The sequence below is a fragment of the Callithrix jacchus genome, chromosome 18 (assembly GCF_049354715.1).
Source record: "Callithrix jacchus isolate 240 chromosome 18, calJac240_pri, whole genome shotgun sequence".
NCBI lineage: Eukaryota > Metazoa > Chordata > Mammalia > Primates > Cebidae > Callithrix > Callithrix jacchus.
In genome coordinates this window covers 28,836,790-28,854,828 of record NC_133519.1, presented here as the reverse complement: position 1 = coordinate 28,854,828, position 18,039 = coordinate 28,836,790, and the positions used below count along the sequence as shown (strand labels likewise).

General features: G+C 36.6%; 1 protein-coding gene across 11 annotated transcripts in view; it reads left to right on the top strand.

The window, feature by feature from the left end:
* RABGAP1L (RAB GTPase activating protein 1 like) overlaps positions 1-18,039 on the top strand; it is a 737,216-nt gene that overhangs the window by 46,972 nt on the left and 672,205 nt on the right. For all 11 annotated transcript variants that reach the window (XM_078356264.1, XM_035280064.3, XM_035280065.3 and 8 more), the window contains 2 exons: positions 15,333-15,512; positions 17,181-17,373. Coding sequence is in view for 8 of the 11 variants with exons in the window: in XM_035280064.3 (XP_035135955.1) it covers positions 15,375-15,512; positions 17,181-17,373 (331 nt within the window). In the remaining 3 variants the exon portion in view is untranslated. The remainder of the gene's footprint in view (positions 1-15,332; positions 15,513-17,180; positions 17,374-18,039) is intronic.

The following is an 18,039-nucleotide window of genomic DNA, read 5'->3' as shown; positions in this document are numbered from 1 at the left end:
CACCAGTTGAAATAGCTGCCCAGATTGGTGTGAGTTTTTGTGTGGAGATCTGCTGCGCCGGCTGAAACAGCTGTGCTGGAGACTCATGGCGCTTTTTTTGCCAAGGAATCTCCTGGTCTGTGGCAGTAAAAACTCCTTTGGAAATGCAGTGATCACTCACCCTCTGCATTCTCGCTGGGAACTGCACTCCAGAGCGATTCCTGTTTGGCCATCTTGGATCCTATCTCCCATTTTATATTTCTTCACATGCAGATATATTCTGAAAATTAATAATTGATATGTAGAAGTTTTAGAGCTCAAAGATCTTGGTGATAAACTAGCCAAACCACTTTTTTTTCAGATAAAGAAACCAGTGCGTTCATAGAGATGATACATTTTCTGTGGACACATTGGGTTGGAAAGAATGGAAGGTTTTTTTTCTTTTAACTTTTATTTTAGGTTCAGAGGTACATGTGCAGGATTATTATATAGGTAAACTCATGTCATAGGGATTTGTTGTACAGATTATTCCTTCACACAGGTACTAAGCCTAGTACCCAATGCTTATTTATTCTGCTCCTCTTCCTCTTCCCACCTTCCACCCTCAACTAGACCCCAGTGTCTTCTATTCCTCTCTTTGTGTCCATGAATTCTCATCATTTAGCTTCCACTTATAAGTGAGAAAGTATGGTATTTGGTTTTCTGTTCCTGTGTTAGTTTGTTAAGGATAATGGCTCCATTCATATTCTGGAAAGACATGATGTCATTCTTTTTTGTGGCTGTGTAGTATTTCATGGCGTATATGTACCACATTTTCTTTATTCAGTTTGTCATTGATGGGCATTTAGGTTGATTCCATGTCTTTGCTGATATGAATAGTGCTGCAGTGAACATTCGCGTGCATTTGTCTTTATGTTAGAATGATTTATATTCCTTTGGGTGTATACCCCATAAGAGGATTGCTGAGTTGAATGGTACTTCTGTTTTCAGCTCTTTCAGGAATCTCCACACTGCTTTCTGCAATGGTTGAACTAATTTACATTCCCACTGACAGTATATAAGGGTTTTCTTTTGTCTTGCAACCTTGCCAGTATCTATTACTCTTTGGCTTTTTAATAATAGCTTTCTGACTGGTATGAGATAGTATCTTGTGGTTTTAATTTGCATTTCTATAATTATCAGTGATATTGAGCTTTTTTCGTGTGGTTGTTGGCCATGGGTATGTCATTTTTTGAAAACTGTGTATTGAAAACTTTGCTCACTTTTTTTTTTCTTTTTGAGACAAAGTCTCACTCTATCACCCAGGGTGGAGTGCAGTGGCACAGTCTCTGCTCACTGCGACTTCTGCCTCCTGGCTCCAAGTGATTCTTCTGCCTTAGCCTCCCAAGTAGCTGGGACCACAGGCGTGTGCCACCACACCTGGCTAATTTTTTGTATTTTTAGTAGAGGCGGGGTTTCACGGTTTTAGCCAGGATGGTCTCAATCTCCTGACTTCATGATCCGCCCGCCTCAGCCTCCCAAAGTACTGGAATTACAGGCATGAGCCACCTTGCCTGGCTCTTTGCTCACTTTTTAATGAGATTTATGTTTGTTTTTCTCTTGTAAATTTTTTCAAGTTCCTTATAGATGCTGGATAATAGCCTTTGTCAGATGCATACTTTGCAAATGTTTTCTCCCATTCTGTAGGTTGTTTGTTGATAGTTTCTTTTGCTGTGCAAGAAGCTCTTGAGTTTAATTAGATCCCACTTGTACTTTTTTTTTTTTTCCCCTGTATTGTGATTGCTTTGATGTCTTTGTCATGAAATCATTGGCTGTTCCTGTGTCCAGGATGGTATTTCCTAGGTTGTCTTCCAGAATTTTTATAGTTTTGGGTTTTACATTTAAGTCTTTAATCCATCTTGAGTTAATTTTTGTATTTGATGTAAGGAAGGGGTCCAACTTCAGTGTTCTGCATATTGGTAGCCAGTTACCCCAGCACCATTTATTGAATAGGGAGTCTTCCTCATTGCTTGTTTTTGTCAGCTTTGTCAAAGATCAGATGGTCGTAGGTGTGTGGCCTTATTTCTGGGCTAATTCTGTTCTATTAGTCTATGTGCCTGTTTTTGTACCAGTATCATGCTGTTTTGGTTACTGTAGCCCTGTAGTATAGTTTGAAGTTGGGTAATGTGGTACCTCCAGCTTTGTTCTTTTTGCTTAGGATTTCCCTGGTTGTTCGGGTCCTTTTTTTGGTTTCATATGAATTTTAAAATAGTTTTAAAATTGTTGTTTGATAGGAATAGCATTGAATCTATAAATTGCTTTAGGCATTATGGCCATTTTAATGACATTCCATTTGTTTGTGTTGTCCCTGATTTCCTTGAGCAGTGTTTTGTAATTCTCAGTGTAGAGATGTTTTACCTCCTGGTTAGCTGTATTCCTAGATATTTTGTCCTTTTTGTGACAGTTTCGAATGGGATTACCATTCTGATTTGGCTCTTGGCTTAGCTGTTGTTGTTGTATAGGCATGCTAGTGATTTTTGTACATTTATTTATTTTTTAAGAGTATCTCTCTGTTGCCTAGACTGGAGTGCAGTGGCATGATCTTGGCTCACTGCAACCTCAGCCTCCCAGGTTCAAGTGGTTCTTGTGTCTCAGCCTCCCAAAGAGCTGGGATTTCAGGCATATGCCACCATGCCCAGCTAATTTTTGTATTTTTAGTAAAGACAGGGTTTCACTATGTTGGCCAGGCTGGTCTCAAACTCCTGACCTTAAGTGATCTGCCCACCTTAGCCTCCCAAAGTGCTGGGATTATAGGTGTGAGACACTGCGCCTGGCCTGTGCATTAACTTTGTATCCTGAAACTTTGCTGAAGTTAAGTTATCAGCTGAAGGAGCCTTCGGGCTGAGACTGGGGCTTTCTAGATATAGAATCATGTCTGCAAACAGAGATAGTTTGACTTCCTCTCTTCCTGTTTGGATGCTCTTTGTTTCTTTGTCTTGCTTGATTGCTCTAGCTAGGATTTCCAGTACTATTTTTAATAGGAGTGGTGAGAGAGGGCATCCTTGTCTTGTGCCCATTTTTACAGGCAGTGCTTCTAGCTTTTGACTGCTCAGTATAATGTTGGCTGTGGGTTTGTCATAGATGGCTTATTATCTTGAGGTATATTCCTTTAGTACATAGCTTACTGAGAGTTTATAACATGAAACAGTATTGAATTTTACCAGAGGCCTTGATATGGTTTAGCTGTGTGTCCCCATCCAAATCTTATGTTGAATTGTAATCCCCAGTGTTGAGGGAGGGACCTGGTGGGAGGTGATTTGATTGTGGGGGTGGATTTCTCCCTTGCTATTCTCATGGTAGTGAGCTCTCACAAGATCTGGAAGGGTAGCACTTCTCCCTTAGCTCTCTTTTTCTCCTGCTACTCCATGGTAAGATGTGTGTGCTTCCTTTTTGCCTTCTGCCATGATTGCAAGTTTTCTGAGACCTCCCAGCCATGCTTCCTGTACAGCCTGTGGAACTGTGAGTCAGTGAAACCACCTTTCTTTATAAATTACCCGGTCTCAGGTAGTTCTTTATAGCAATGTGAGAATAGACTAATAAAGTCCTTTTTTGCATCTATTGAGATACTCATTTGTTTTTGTCTTTAGTTCTGTTTATGTGATGAGTTCACATTTACTCATTTGCTTATGTTGAACCAACTTTGCATCCTGGAGATGAAGCCTGCTTGATTGTGTGGATTAGCTTTTTGATGTGTTGCTGGATTTGGTTTGCAGGTATTTTGTTGAGAATTTTTTCATTGATGTTCATCAAGGATATTGGCCTGAAGTTTTCTTTTACTCTTGTGTCTCTATCAGGATGATGCTGGTGTCATAGAATGAGTTGTAGAGGAGTCCCTCCTCCTCAATTTTTTGGAATAGTTTCTGGAGGAATGGTACTAGCTCTTCTCCGTAGATATGGTAGACTTCAACTGTGAATCCATCAGGTCCTAGGGTTTTTTTTATTGTTGTTGGTAGACTTTTTATTACTGATTCAATTTTGGAGCTTGTTACTGGTCTCTGTGGGGAATCAGTTTCTTCTTGGTTCAGTCTTGGGAGGACATATGTGTCCAATAATTTATCCATCTCTTCTAGGTTTTCTAGTTTGTGTGCATAGAGGTGTTTATAGTAGTTTCTGATGGTTATTTTTTATTTCTGTGGGGTCAGTAGTAACATTCCCTTTGCTATTTCTAATTGCATTCTCTCTTTTCTTCTTTATTAGTCCAGCTAGTGGCCTTCTTAATTTTTTCAAAAAACCAATTCCTGTGTTTATTGATCTTTTGATTGCTTTTCTTGTTTCCATTTATTTCAGTTCAGCTCTGATTTCAATTACTTCTTGTCTTCTGGTAGCTTTGGGGTTGATTTCTTCCTGCTTCTCTAATTTTAGAAACCCAATTTAAACTAATTTATGCAAAAATAATTTGTTGAAAGGAATATTTTATGGAATTAAAAGAATGGCAGATTTATTAACACAAGAATGGTAACAATTGGAGCTAGGCCTCAGCAATGACTCAGAGGGATATGAGTTGATTAAGACTTTTTCTTGTCTCTGTCTGGGGTTTACTTTTCTTTTCTCTGTCACTGCACACTGTAATTCTTCATTGAAGAAAAACATGGCTGGTCACTAGTCTAAAAATTTTAGGAACTGGATTAATTGATCTAACTCAGATTTATCTATTTGGCTGTGGAGTTGCCTTTGTGTGTGTGTGTGTGTGTGTGTGTGTGTGTGTGTGTGTGTGACAGGGTTTTGCTTTTGTTGCCCAGGCTGGAGTACAATGGCACGATCTCAGCTCATTGCAACCTCCGCCTCCCAGGTTCAAGCGATTCTCCTACCTCAGCCTCTTGAGTAGCTGGGATTACAGGCACATGCCACCATGCCTGGCTAATTTTTTTGTATTTTCAGTAGAGATGGGGTTTCACCATGTTGGCCAGGATGGTCTTGATCTCCTGACCTCTTGATCTGCCTGCCTTGGCCTCCCAAAGTGTTGGGATTACAGGCGTGATCCACCGCACCCAGCCAGGGGTTGACATTTTTATAAAAGCTATGTGGTTTAAGTAGAGAGAAGGCTTATTTTCAGATAAGATGTTTGGGAATTATTGTTGGACAGATCAAAATAGGTATCCACTGAAGTAATGTGAATTAATAAAGTTCTTCTGTCCCCTTTTCAGGGCTAGAGACATACTTGTGTACATGCATACATGTTGGTTTGGCTCTTGCCTGGGAACTAGAATAGTGGATAGACTATTTAGCAAACAAATGTCATGGTATTTTTTTCCTGGATTGTTTCAGTTTTTGAAGAACAGAAGAATTTTGGTTGGCAAATATTGTTCTGTAAAGTTTTGTCCATTTTTTTAAATGTAAGTTAAGAATAGTTTCCTTTCTATTTTTGTAATGGATCTCATACATTCTAATTCTCATGCCTAATGATCTTCCCAGCCTATCCAATTTTGACTCACCCTTGTATTTTTAGGTTTTTATTTTAGCTCAGGAGCCACTTTAAAATGAGTAGGCACAACATGTGATCTAAAAGCAAGAAGGAGGCTAACCACGTTTGGCACTGAAGTAAATTGGATCATGTGCATTATGATTGCATACTTTTGAATATGTTCCGTTATTTTGGGGATAAAATAGCTTTCAGTTAGACATTGCTGAATATTGTTGTACTGTTTCTTGAACATGTGAAAGTTGTAGTTTAAGTTATCCAAGAGAGGTGTTAATTTAGATATCATTATTGCTCATTTAGCAAAAATGACGTGGCATTAGAGTAAGAATTATAAGCTATTTAACTTGGTATAATTGCTGTAGGTGTAGGGGAGAAATTTGTCTTTAAGTGATTTAATTTAATCTAAATATTTATTGAGCTCCTTTGAGTTCAGAAGGGGATGGATAGAAGAAACAAAACACACATATATATATCAGATTTTCTATAATGCTGATAAATTTCTGTTCCTTATTTTCATATACCTTTAAAATGCCCTGAAAATGAAAATGTTTATGACTATATTTTCCATTATTTTTTGTACCTGAAGAAACATAAAATCTTTTGTCAGATTTTATATTCTGATTTTCAGATTTATCCAAAGGGCAAGGATAAAGAAAGGATTCTAAAAGCAGCAAGAGAGAAGAAACAAATAACCTATAATGGAGCTCCAATAAATCTGGCAGCAGACTTTTCATTTGAAACCTTATATGCCAGAATAGAGTGGCAGGACATGTTTAAGGTGCCAAAGGAAAAAACTTTTACCCTAGAATAGTATATTTGGTGAAAATATCCTTTACATATGAAGAAGAAATGAAGACTTTCTCAGACAAGGAAAAGAGGGATTTAATGAACACCAGACCTGTCCTACAAGAAATGCTAAAGAAAAGGACGTTAATGAGCAATAAGAAAGTATCTGAAGGTACAAAACTCACTGGTAGTAGTAAGGCCACAGAAAAACAAGAGTGTGATAACAGTAACTGTGGTGTGTAAAATACTCTTATCCTTTGTAGAAAGATTAAATGATGAATCAATAAAAAATAACTACAACAACTTTTCAGGACATAGATAATCCAAAAAGATATAAATAGAAACAAGAAAAGATTAAGCAGGGATGAAGTTAGGGTTTTTATTTGTTTTCTTCTTTCTTGTTTTCTTGCTTATGCAACGTGTTGTTATCAGCTTAAAATAATGGGTTACAAGGTAGTATTTGCAAGCCTGCTAGTAATGTCAAAGCTAAAAACGTACAAAAGTATACAAAAAAAAGCAAGAAATTAAATCATACCATCATAGAAAATCACCTTGGCTAGAAGGATGACAGAAAGGAAAGAAGGAAGCAAATACCACAAAACAACTAGAAAACAAGTAACAAAGCTGCAGGAGTAAGTCCTTACTTATCAGCAATAACAGTGAATGTAAATGAACTAAACTCTCCAATGAAAAGACATACAGTACTGGCCGAATGTTGCCTACATAAAACACACTTTACCTGTAAAGACACACATAGACTGAAAATAAAAGGATGGAAAAAGATATTCCATGCCAATGGAAACCAAAAAGGAGCAGGAATAGTTATACTTCTATCAGATAAATTAGATTTTAAGACAAAAATCATTAGAGGAGACAAAGAAGATTACTATATAATGATTAAAAGGTCAATTCAGCAAGAGGATATAATGTTTGTACATATATATGCACCTAACCCTAGAGCACCTAGATATATATAAAGCAGATATTATTAGAGCTAAAGAGAGAGCTAGACCCAAATACAATAATAGTTGGAAACTTCAACACATCATTTTCAGCATTGAGCAGATCTTCTGGTCAGAAAATCAACAAAGAATAATCAGACTTAATGTGCCTTATAGACCAAATGGACCTCATAGATGTTTATAGAACATTTCATCCAATGGCTGAAGAAAACATTTTTTTCCTCAGCTCATGGATTATTCTCAAGGACAGACCATATGTTAGGTCACAAAACAAGTTTTAAAACATTTAAAAAAATGAAATAACATCAAGCATTGTCTCTGACTACAACAGAATGAAACCATTATTTTGGTGCAAAAGTAATTGCGGTTTTATACCAACCTAATAGAAATCAGCAACAAGAGAAATTTTAGAAACTATACAAACACATGGAAATTAAACAACATGCTCCTGAATGACCAGTGTGTCAATGAAGAAATTAAGGAGGAAATTGAAAAATTCATTGAAACAAATGATAATGGAAACACAAGGTTCCAAAACTTATACGATGCAGCTGAAAGTACTAAGAAGGAGATTTATAACTGTAACTGCCTACATTAGAAAAGAAGAAAAACTTCAAGTAAGCAATCTAACAATACATCTTAAAGAACTAGAAAAGCAAGACCAAACCAAACCCAAAATTAGTAGAAGAAATAATGAAGATCAGGGCAGAAATATGCTAGGTCTGTCCCCTAGATCCTGGCTGAGCGATGGATGAAAGGAATACTCAGACACAGGTATGCAGTGTAAGAGCACCTAGGGGATTGCTGAGCTCTTGTGGCCAAGGTGCAGCAGCCTGGATCAGCTGGAGCTGCTTGATTTTATTCAGTGTAGACACAATGCCAAAAGCTTGGAGCAAACACAAGTAATTAACATTTATTGTTCCTCCTTCAGGGAACCTCACAAACGGCAAGGGGCATGATCAAAGGTTGATTCCTGGTCAACATAAGTAAACAAGCCTGTTTATGATAAATTCCCCTATACTTCCTTGTACCTACACCTTGCCTTCTGCCTCAAGGTCAGAGAACAGCTGCCTTCAGCTTACTCTCCCCTGAAGCTATGCAGAGCCTTCTAACCTTTCAGAAGGCCTGTTCCTTTTCCTATAGTTTCTTCTATCACTCTGACTGATCTCCTACAGAAATAAATGAATTTGACATGAAGAAAACAATATAATAGATAGCAAAACTAAAGGCTGGTTATTTGAAAAGTTAATCAAAATTGACAAACCCATACACAAGAAAAAGAGAGATCCAAATCAGAGATGAAATAGGAGGCATTACAGTTGATATTGCAGAAATTCAAAGGATCATTAGTGGTTACTATGAGCAACTATGTGCCAATAAATGGGTAAACCTAGAAGAAATGGCTAAATACCTAGACACATACAATCTATAAAGATTGAACCATGAAGAAATCCAAAACCTGAACAGATCAGTAACAAGTAATGAGATTGAAGCATTAATAAAAAGTGTCCTAGTGAAAAAAAAGCCTGGGACCTGATACCTTCACTGACGAACTTTCCCAAACATTTAGATAACTAATTGAATATATTCAAACTATTCTAGGAGGGCATGGTGGCTCATGCCTATAATCCCAGCACTTTGGGAGGCTGAGGCAGGTCAGGAGTTCAAGACCAGCCTGGTCACTATAGTAAAACCCTGTCTTTACTAAAAGTACAAAAATTAACCGGGTGTGGTGGTGCATGCCTGTAATCCCAGCTACTCTGGAGGCTGAGGCAGGAGAATTGCTTGGGAGTTGGAAGTTGCAGTGAACTGAGATCACGCCACTGCACTCCAGCCTGGGCAACAGAGTGAGACTCTGTCTCAAAAAAAAAAAAAAAAAAAAAATCTATTCAAACTATTCTAAAAAATAGAGGAGAAGGGAATACTTCTAAAGTCATTCTAAAAGGCGAGTATTACCCTGATACCCAAACCAAAGACACATAAAAAACAAACAACTGTAGGCTAATATCTCTGGTGAATATTGATGCAAAAATCCTCAATGAAATGTTAGCAAGCCAAACACAGGAACACATTTAAAAGATCAAATTCATTATGATTAGCAGGATTTATCCCAGGGATGCAAGTATGGTTCAGCAGACACATATCAATCAGTGTGATACATATCATATAAATAGAATGAAGGGCAAAAACCATATGATGATTTCAATTGATGATAAAAAAGCATTTGAAAACATTCATCCCTTTATGATAAAAAAACCCTTAAAAAACTGGGTAAGGAAGAAACATACTTCAATGTAATAAAAGCCATATTGACAGACCCATAGCTAATAACATACTGAAGGAGGAAAAGCTGAAAGCCTTTCTCTGAGATTGAGAACACAGCAAAGATGCATACTTTTACCGCTTTTGTTTTTAGCATATACTGGAAATCCTAGTTAGAGCAATCAGACAAGGAAAAACAATAAAGGGCATCCAAATTGGAATGGAAAATGTCAGATTATCCTTGTTTGCAGATGGATATGGTATTATATTTGGAAAAACCCAGAGACTCCACCAAAAAATTATTAGAACTGATAAACAGATTTATTAAAGTTGGAGGATATAAAATCAACATACAAAAATCAGTAGCACTATATGCCAACAGTGAAAAATAATGAAATCGAAGCCAAGAAAGTAATCCCATTTACAGTAGCTACAAATAAGATAAAATACCTAGGAATAAACCAAAGAAGTGAAAGATCATCTCCGTAATGAAAACCATAAAACATTTTTTTTTTTTGAAACAGAGTCTTGCTCTGTCGCCAGACACCAGGCTGGAGTGCAGTGGCACGATCTCGGCTCACTGCAACCTCTGCGTCCCGGGTTCAAGCAATTCTTCTGCCTCAGCCTTCTAGGTAGCTGAGATTACAGGCATGTGCCACCATGCCCAGCTAATTTTCTTTTGTATTTTTTAGTAGAGACGGGATTTCACCATGTTGGCTAGGATGGTCTTGATCTCTTGACCTTGTGATCTGCCCACCTCGGCCTCCCAAAGTGCTGGGATTACAGGCTTGAGGCACTGCGCCCAGCCTCATAAAACATTGATATAAGAAATCAGAGAGGACACAAATTTGGAAAGATATTCCATGTTCATGGATTGGAAGAATCAGTGTTATTAAAATGCTCATACTACGCAAAGTAATCTACAGATTAAATGTAGTCCATATCAGATACCAATGATATTCTTCACAGAAATAGAAAAAATCGTCCTAAAACTTATATGAAACCACAAAAGACCCAGAATAGCCAAAACTATCCTAAAAAACTGCTGCATTCCCATTACTTTTAAATTACGCAACATAGCTATAATAACCAAAATGGCAAAAAACAATACTGACCACAAACACATAGTCAGTGGTACAGAATAGGGAACCCAGAAATAAATCTGTACATCTACGGTGAACTCAGTTTTGACCGAGCTGCTAAGATAATACACTGGGGAAAGGACAATCCTTTCAATAAATGGTGCTAGGAAAAATGGATATCCATATACAGAAGGAGGAAACTGGACCCCTGTATCTCATCATATACAAAAATGAAATTAAAATACAGTGAAGACTCAAATATGAGACCTCAACCTTTGAAGCTACTAAGAGAAATTATTGAGGAAACTCTCCAGGACGTTGGACTGGGCAAAGATTTCTTGAGTGATACCCTAAAAGCATGGGCAAAAAAGGCAAAAATGGACAAATGGTATCACATCAAGTTAAAAAAGCATAGCAAAGAAAACAGTCAACAAAGTGAAGAGACAAATGGGAAATTTGTCTCCAAATGGGAAAATATATTTGCCAGTTACCCATCTGACAAGGGATTGATAACCAGAATGTATAAGGAACTCAAACAACTCTGTAGGAAAAAGTTTAATCTAATTAAAAATCTAATTTAGACCAGGTACAGTGGTAATCCCAGCACTTTGGGAGGTTCAGGTGGGTGGATCATCTGAGGTCAGGAGTTTGAGACCAGCCTGGCCAACACAGTGAAACCTCGTCTCTACTAAAAATACAAAAATTAGCTGGGCGTGGTGGTGCATGCCTGTCATTCCAGCTACTCAGGAGGCTGAGGCAGGAGAATTGCTTGAACACGGGAGGCAGAGGTCACAGTGAGCCAAGATCTTGCCGCTGCACTCCAGCCTGGGTGACAAGAGTGGAACTCTGTCTCCAAAAATAAAATAAAATAAAACTGTAATTTAAAAATGGACAATAGATTTGAGTAGACTTTTCTCAAAAGAAGACATACAAATGGTACACAGGCATATTAAAAAGTGCTTAACACTAATCATCAGAGAAAGGCAAATCAAAACTATAATGAGATATCATCTCAACCAGGTAAAATGGCTTTTATTCAAAAGTCAGGCATTAACAAATGCTGGCAAGGATGTTGGGAAAAGGAAACCCTGGTACACTGTTGGTAGGAATATAAATTAGTACAACCACCATGGAAAACAGTTTGGATGTTCCTTAGAAATCTAAAAATTGAGCTTTCATATGATTCAGCAATCCTACTGCCAGTTAGGATTTGGATATTAAAACAAGTGATGTCTTAATATTCCAGAGAAGAGATATCTGCACTCCCATATTTATTGCAACATTACTCACAGAGCCAAGATTTGGAAGCAATTAAGTGTCCATCAACAAATGAATAAAGAAAATGTGGTATACATACACAATGGAGTACTATTCAGCCATAAAGAAGAAGGAGATCCTGTCATTTTGCAGCTACCTGGTTGAAAGCAGATGTCATTATGTTAAGTGAAATAAGCCAGGCAGAGAAAGACAGAGTTCATATGTTCTCACTTATTTCTGGTTGCTAAAAAATTAGAATGATTGAATTCAAGTAGATAGATAGAATAATGATTACCACAGCTGAGAAGGGTAGAGGGAGGATGGGATGGGTAGAGGACACGAGGATGGTTAATAGGTATGAAGAAATAATGAGAAGGAATGAATAAAACCTAGTATCTGCTAGCACAACAGCATGAATATAGTCAAAATTAATTTAATTGGACATTTAAAAATAACTAAGAGTATAGTTGAATTTTTTGTAGCACAGAGGATAAATGCTTGAGATGATGGATACTACGTTTACCCTGATGTGATTATTATGTATTTCATGCCTGTATAAAAGTGTCTCACAGCTGGGTGCGGTGGCTCATGCCTGTAATCACTTTGGGAGGCCGAGGCGGGCAGATTATAAGGTCAGGAGATTGAGACCATCCTGACCAACATGGTGAAAACCCTGTCTCTACTAAAAGTACAAAAATTTGCTGAGCACAGTGGCATGTGCCTGTAGTCCCAGCTGCCGAGGAGGCTGAGGCGTGAGAATTGCTTGAACCCAGGAGGTGAAGGTTGCACTGAGCCGAGATTGTGCCACTGCCCTCCAGCCTGGCAACAGAGTGAGACTCCATCTTAAAAAAAAAAGTCTCACATATTAATGTATACACATGTAGCCACAAAAATTAAAAATAAAGGAGTAAAAAAATCAACTTGCAAATAATTTTATACTGCGTATAACGCATGTACAAGTATTGCATTTACCTTATAACAGGGCATTTACAGTTCCTCTCTCTCTCTCTCTCTCTCTCTCTCTCTCTCTCCTTTTTTTTTTTTGCCATTGCTGTCATGTTTTTTATCCATGTGATATAATCATCCAATACATTGTTACTCTTCCTTTTATTACATAGATCCACATTTTTGACTTATTTAATTTTCTGACTAAAGAACAACTTTTAATCTTTCTTTCAAGTCAGATGTGCTGGCAATGATTATTCTTGGCTTTTGCTTGTCTGGGAACTTGCTGTGATTAAGGAATTATAATGAGAAAATGGTTGGGGCAAGGGTGTATTGGGCCTTGTAAGTATCGAGAAGCAGTTTAAATTTTATTTAACTTTTAGTGAAAAGGTTTTGGTCTTGAGTTTTCATGTAATCTAATTTATTTTCCAAAAAGTTTCTTTGGCAGCTTTGTGAACAATGACATAGATTGAGGGAAGAAGACTGGAAATAGAAGATGGGTTAGGAGGCTTTTGTTGTAAATAAGAGTGTTGCTTGTAGTAGGGTGGTAGCAGTAGTAGTAGACAGAAAAATGGATAGATGTGAGGCTTATTTTGGAAGTGGGGCTGACATGACTTGCTGATGTGAGGTGTGAAGAAGTGGAGACGAATCAAGGATGATATACAATTTTCTTGTTCAAGTAACTTTGTAGAAGATGGTGGTGTTATTTACTGAAACACTAAATCGGGACTGGAAACAAGTTGGAGGAGACATGAGGAATTCCATTTTGGTCACATTTCATTTAAGATACTGGTAAGACTTCCACATGGAAAAATCAAGTAGAGAGCTGGATTTCAAGGCAGGAATTTAAAGAAGATATTTGAGTTGGAATAGAAATTTGGGAGACCTATAGATGGTATTTTAGTTCATGACAATGAGAGATATTACTTAGAGTGAATATATGACAAGGGAAAAGAGGTCAGGATCTGAACTTGGAATTTCCAGCATTTAGAAATCAGGTAGAGGAGCAGCAACCTGAGAAGGGCTTGAAAGGCTGACCAAAGAAAGACATCTGGAATATGTGGCATGTTGCCAGTTAAGAATTAATAGTCCCTTCTGGAAGAGTAAAGACCTGGCTTGTAACAAATTCTGCAGTGTTAGAAACATAATATACAAAGAGAAAAAACCGTCAGAGGACAGATGAATCTTGCTTGAAAGGTTTTAAAAAGGGTATTAACATGCATAACAAAAATAAATGATAGCTAGCTAATTACACTGGTTCAAGAGTATCTTTATTATTTATTTTGATAGTCTTGAAAAATTTGATTTTTTAATAAAGTTAGAAAGTACTTACTTTTTGAAAGATACACATGTAACCTGAAGGTGGAATCAGTCTTTTTATTGCCAAGAGTAATGGTGTTAGTGTCACCTAATGGCAAAATGGAATATTGCAGTTATATTTGTAGCCTATAATGAAAAAGGTAACCTAATTGGAAAAATAACATTTCTGGGAGGATTTTAGGCACGGATCAGTAGACTTACTATGGTTTACAAGGTCCTGTGTTCTTTAGCCCCAGCCTGCTTGTCCTGCCCCTCATTCACATTACTCATTTGGTCACTGAGCAGATTGTGTAAATAATAGGGTTCTTTTTTTGCCTTTCAGGTTTAGGCTCAGATATTTTCCTCTCAGAGAGTTTTTCCTACCACCTTAATTTGTCCCTATACTTCCCACAGCTACTATTTGTCACATTAATGTGTTTATTTTCTGCACTGCCTGTAGAGTGACTTGGAATCACCATTTGTCACTTTCTTGTTTGTTTCCTCACTAGTATATAAGCCCCAGATGTGCAGGCTACTTGTCTGCCTTGTTCGCCTATGTAACCCCAGGGCTGAGTTGTGTCTGTTACATAATATAGGTCTTCAGTTAAACTTGGTATCTGAATACATGAACTTCTGGATATGATAGTGAGTATTGTTTCTATGCTGTAGAGATCTATCCAGAAAACAGAATTACACTGTGTTTGACTACTGAAACATCATTTGCTACGTGAATGCAATATAGAAGCTTTTTTTCTTTTTCTTTTTGGTGTTAATAAGTAATAATGTGTCAGGAAAGCGAAGCTATAAGTCTTAGGATGTTGAATTCTGTGTTAGTCAACTTTAGTTACTTAGAAAAAGTATTTGCAGGTACAATATTCGCTCTTGAGGAGATAAGTTTTTTTTAAGCATTTAGATTTAATTAAAGCAGTCTCAGTGAATATGGTTTTGTGTCTGTGCATGGCTTTGTAGGTATTTCTAGTACCATTTAATTATTTCCTCTATTAAAAAGAAAATCAAACAGTATTTCTAAGAGAAATGAGAGAGAGTGTGTCAAGTAAACAGTGATAAATCTGTTTGGTTGAGACATGGACTGGTGTGTGTCAGTATTCAGGTAACAATATGGCTCTATTAGTCTGGAAACTTAGGATGAAGAGAGAGTACATTTCCATTAAGTAGCTCAGTCCAAGAAAGTAGCCTCCTTAATTTTGAGATAATTATCTAGCCAGCAGGATTTTTCTTCACATGAACCACTTTTAAAGCTTCATGTTTTTAATCGGTACTTTTTTTTTTAAATCCCTTTAGTTTTTCCAGGTGGATATGGGCAGAGAAGTTTAAAGAACTGAAATGGAGGTCAGAGCTTCATTACAGAAGGTTAGTGGATCATCTGATTCTGTGGCTACAATGAACAGTGAAGAATTTGTTTTGGTTCCTCAATATGCAGATGATAATTCTACAAAACATGAAGAAAAACCTCAACTGAAGGTATTTTTTTTTCTTTTCTACATATGGTACAATTTTTTAAAAAAACTTTGAAACTTACTTCAGGAGATGTGTAAAATCCGAGGGTTTTTCTCAAGTGCTGACTTTCAGAATAAAATCAGTGTTTGATTTATCCAAAGCCTAATTATTTGGTTTGTGTATTTTAAAAAGTTCTTGCTTTTGGTTATTTACCTTTTAATTTGGAATTTTAGGGGGGAAGAATGAAAGAGGAAAAAGAAGGGAAAGGGTAATTGGTGAATTAGATATAATTGTTAAGTTTTATATTACTTTATCTGGATGTTTTTGTTTCTCTTACTGCTGGGTTTTAGAAGTTAATTAAATTTGAGAGATTTTTCATTATGATTTTTATGTTTTAAATCAGCTGATAATATTCTGTTGTGTGATTTAAGTTAACTTGTCTGAATGTTTTTAAAGCATACATCTTATATTTTTAGCATTTGAATTTTTGTTTAGATATGATCCCTTTTCTTTTTCACTTTTGTATTGCACTTTCAGAATAAAAGAAAAGGAAGCAAGCCAACTCAGTTGCATAGGCTTCAAAACGGCATAACTGTCCTCTAGAAACAGGAATAGGAAAATTAGTTAAAAGTGCTATGAATTATTTATAACTTATATTTAGTACTAACTATGGGATCAAAGGTATATTAGTATATCAGTCTAATAAAATATATTCTAAAAATTAGATTACTAAATGCTTATGTTGAGAATATATTGTTTTGTAATTTTATTTAAATCATTAATGGCTTTATTTTTAGATACCTGTATTTTAACATTCTTGTGTTTAAGACGTCATTTATTTGTTTAGGCTTTGTGTCTCACTTGCCTTTGAAAAACTTATGAGTCAACTTAAGTGTAAGGAATTTAGCAATACTCATCTTGGGAGCTAGCAAACAATTTGTTAAGAAATCAGAAATATGGTTGTGCTATGATAAGAAATGTGACCTTTTAAATGGTGTTCATAATAGAGCCTGTCTATTTAAAGTTACCTGTTTTTCCCTTTAGACATATAAATGTAAGGTTGTCTGACTTTTAGGATATGTTCCTAAAAAAGAAAAAGAAAGGCCGGGCATGGTGGCTCATGCCTGTTATCTTAGCACTTTGGGAGGCCAAGGTGGGTGGATTGCTTGAGGTAAGGAGTTCAAGACTAGCCTGGCCAACATGGTGAAACCCTGTCTCTACAAAAAATACAAAAATTAGCTGGGTGTGGTAGTGCCCTTCTGTAGTCCCAGCTACTCAAGAGACTGAGGCACGAGAATCGCTTGAACCCAGGAGGTGAAAGTTGCAATGAGCCAAGATTGCGCCACTGCACTCCAGCCTGGGTGACCAGAGTGAGACTCTGTCTCAAAAAAGAAAGGGGGAAAAAAAGATAAATACATCTCTGTAAATAGGATCTTATATAAAATGTAGTTGGAAACAGCATAAAAGAATCCATTTGTGAAACTAATAATCTTCCTCTAATTTAGTTTTATAATCAGGATTTTAATTATTATATATATGAAATTAGGTATAACTTTACAACTTCTTAGTATTTAGTAACCATATTTAAATATTTAGATTGTTTTAATTTCTTTTAGAAATGAAATATTTTCATAAAATTTAGCTTCAGTAATGTAATAGAATTAAAACAAAATTGTCTTGCTCTGTCTGTAGATAGTTTCTAATGGTGATGAACAATTGGAAAAAGCCATGGAAGAGATTTTGAGAGATTCTGAGAAAAGGCAAAGCAGTCTTCTTGTTGACTGTCAACGTTCCAGTGACATTTCAGATCATTCATTTGGAGATATACCAGTCAGCCAAACCAATAAGCCATCTCTTCAGTTAATTTTGGATCCATCTAACACAGGTACTGTATTGAATTGTTAGAAACTATTAAAGAATTAGGATAAAGTAATAGTGAAAATTTTAAGATGAAAATCAGAAAAAACTATTAGCTGTTTTCAAGCTTTCAGTTCTCATTGAGAGTTTCCACTTTGATGTTCTTATGTTTCTGCCTGTATCTCTGCCTATAAAATTAGGTCTTAATGTTCTCTGGGAACAAGGACTATGTCTGGGTCCTCATTTTACCCCCAGTACTTCATGCATGGCAGGTCCTAAACAGGTACTTACTGAATGAATGAGCAAATACCTATGCATCACAGAATAGTGTAATGGACATAGTCTTTCCTATCTTGTGCCTTTTTACTCAGTCTCACTACACTTATTTAAAGTTTTATTTGATAAAAATTCTAAGTAAGCTCTATGAATTCCAATGTGTATTAAATAATAAATACATCTATGAATAATTAGGATTTGTGCTTTGAATAGTATCTTATAAGTCAAGATGCTTTTGGGTGCAAAAATAAACAAAACCAAAACCAACTCCCAGCTTGAACTGGCTTAAACACCACAGGTATAGTTTGATCTAGGCTCTGATGGTGTTCTTTTGGTAAATTACTCAGCTCTGATCTTCTCTATATTACCTTCTTCCTTAGCTGGTTCCAAAGTAGCTACCAGCAGAAACTGGTAGTAG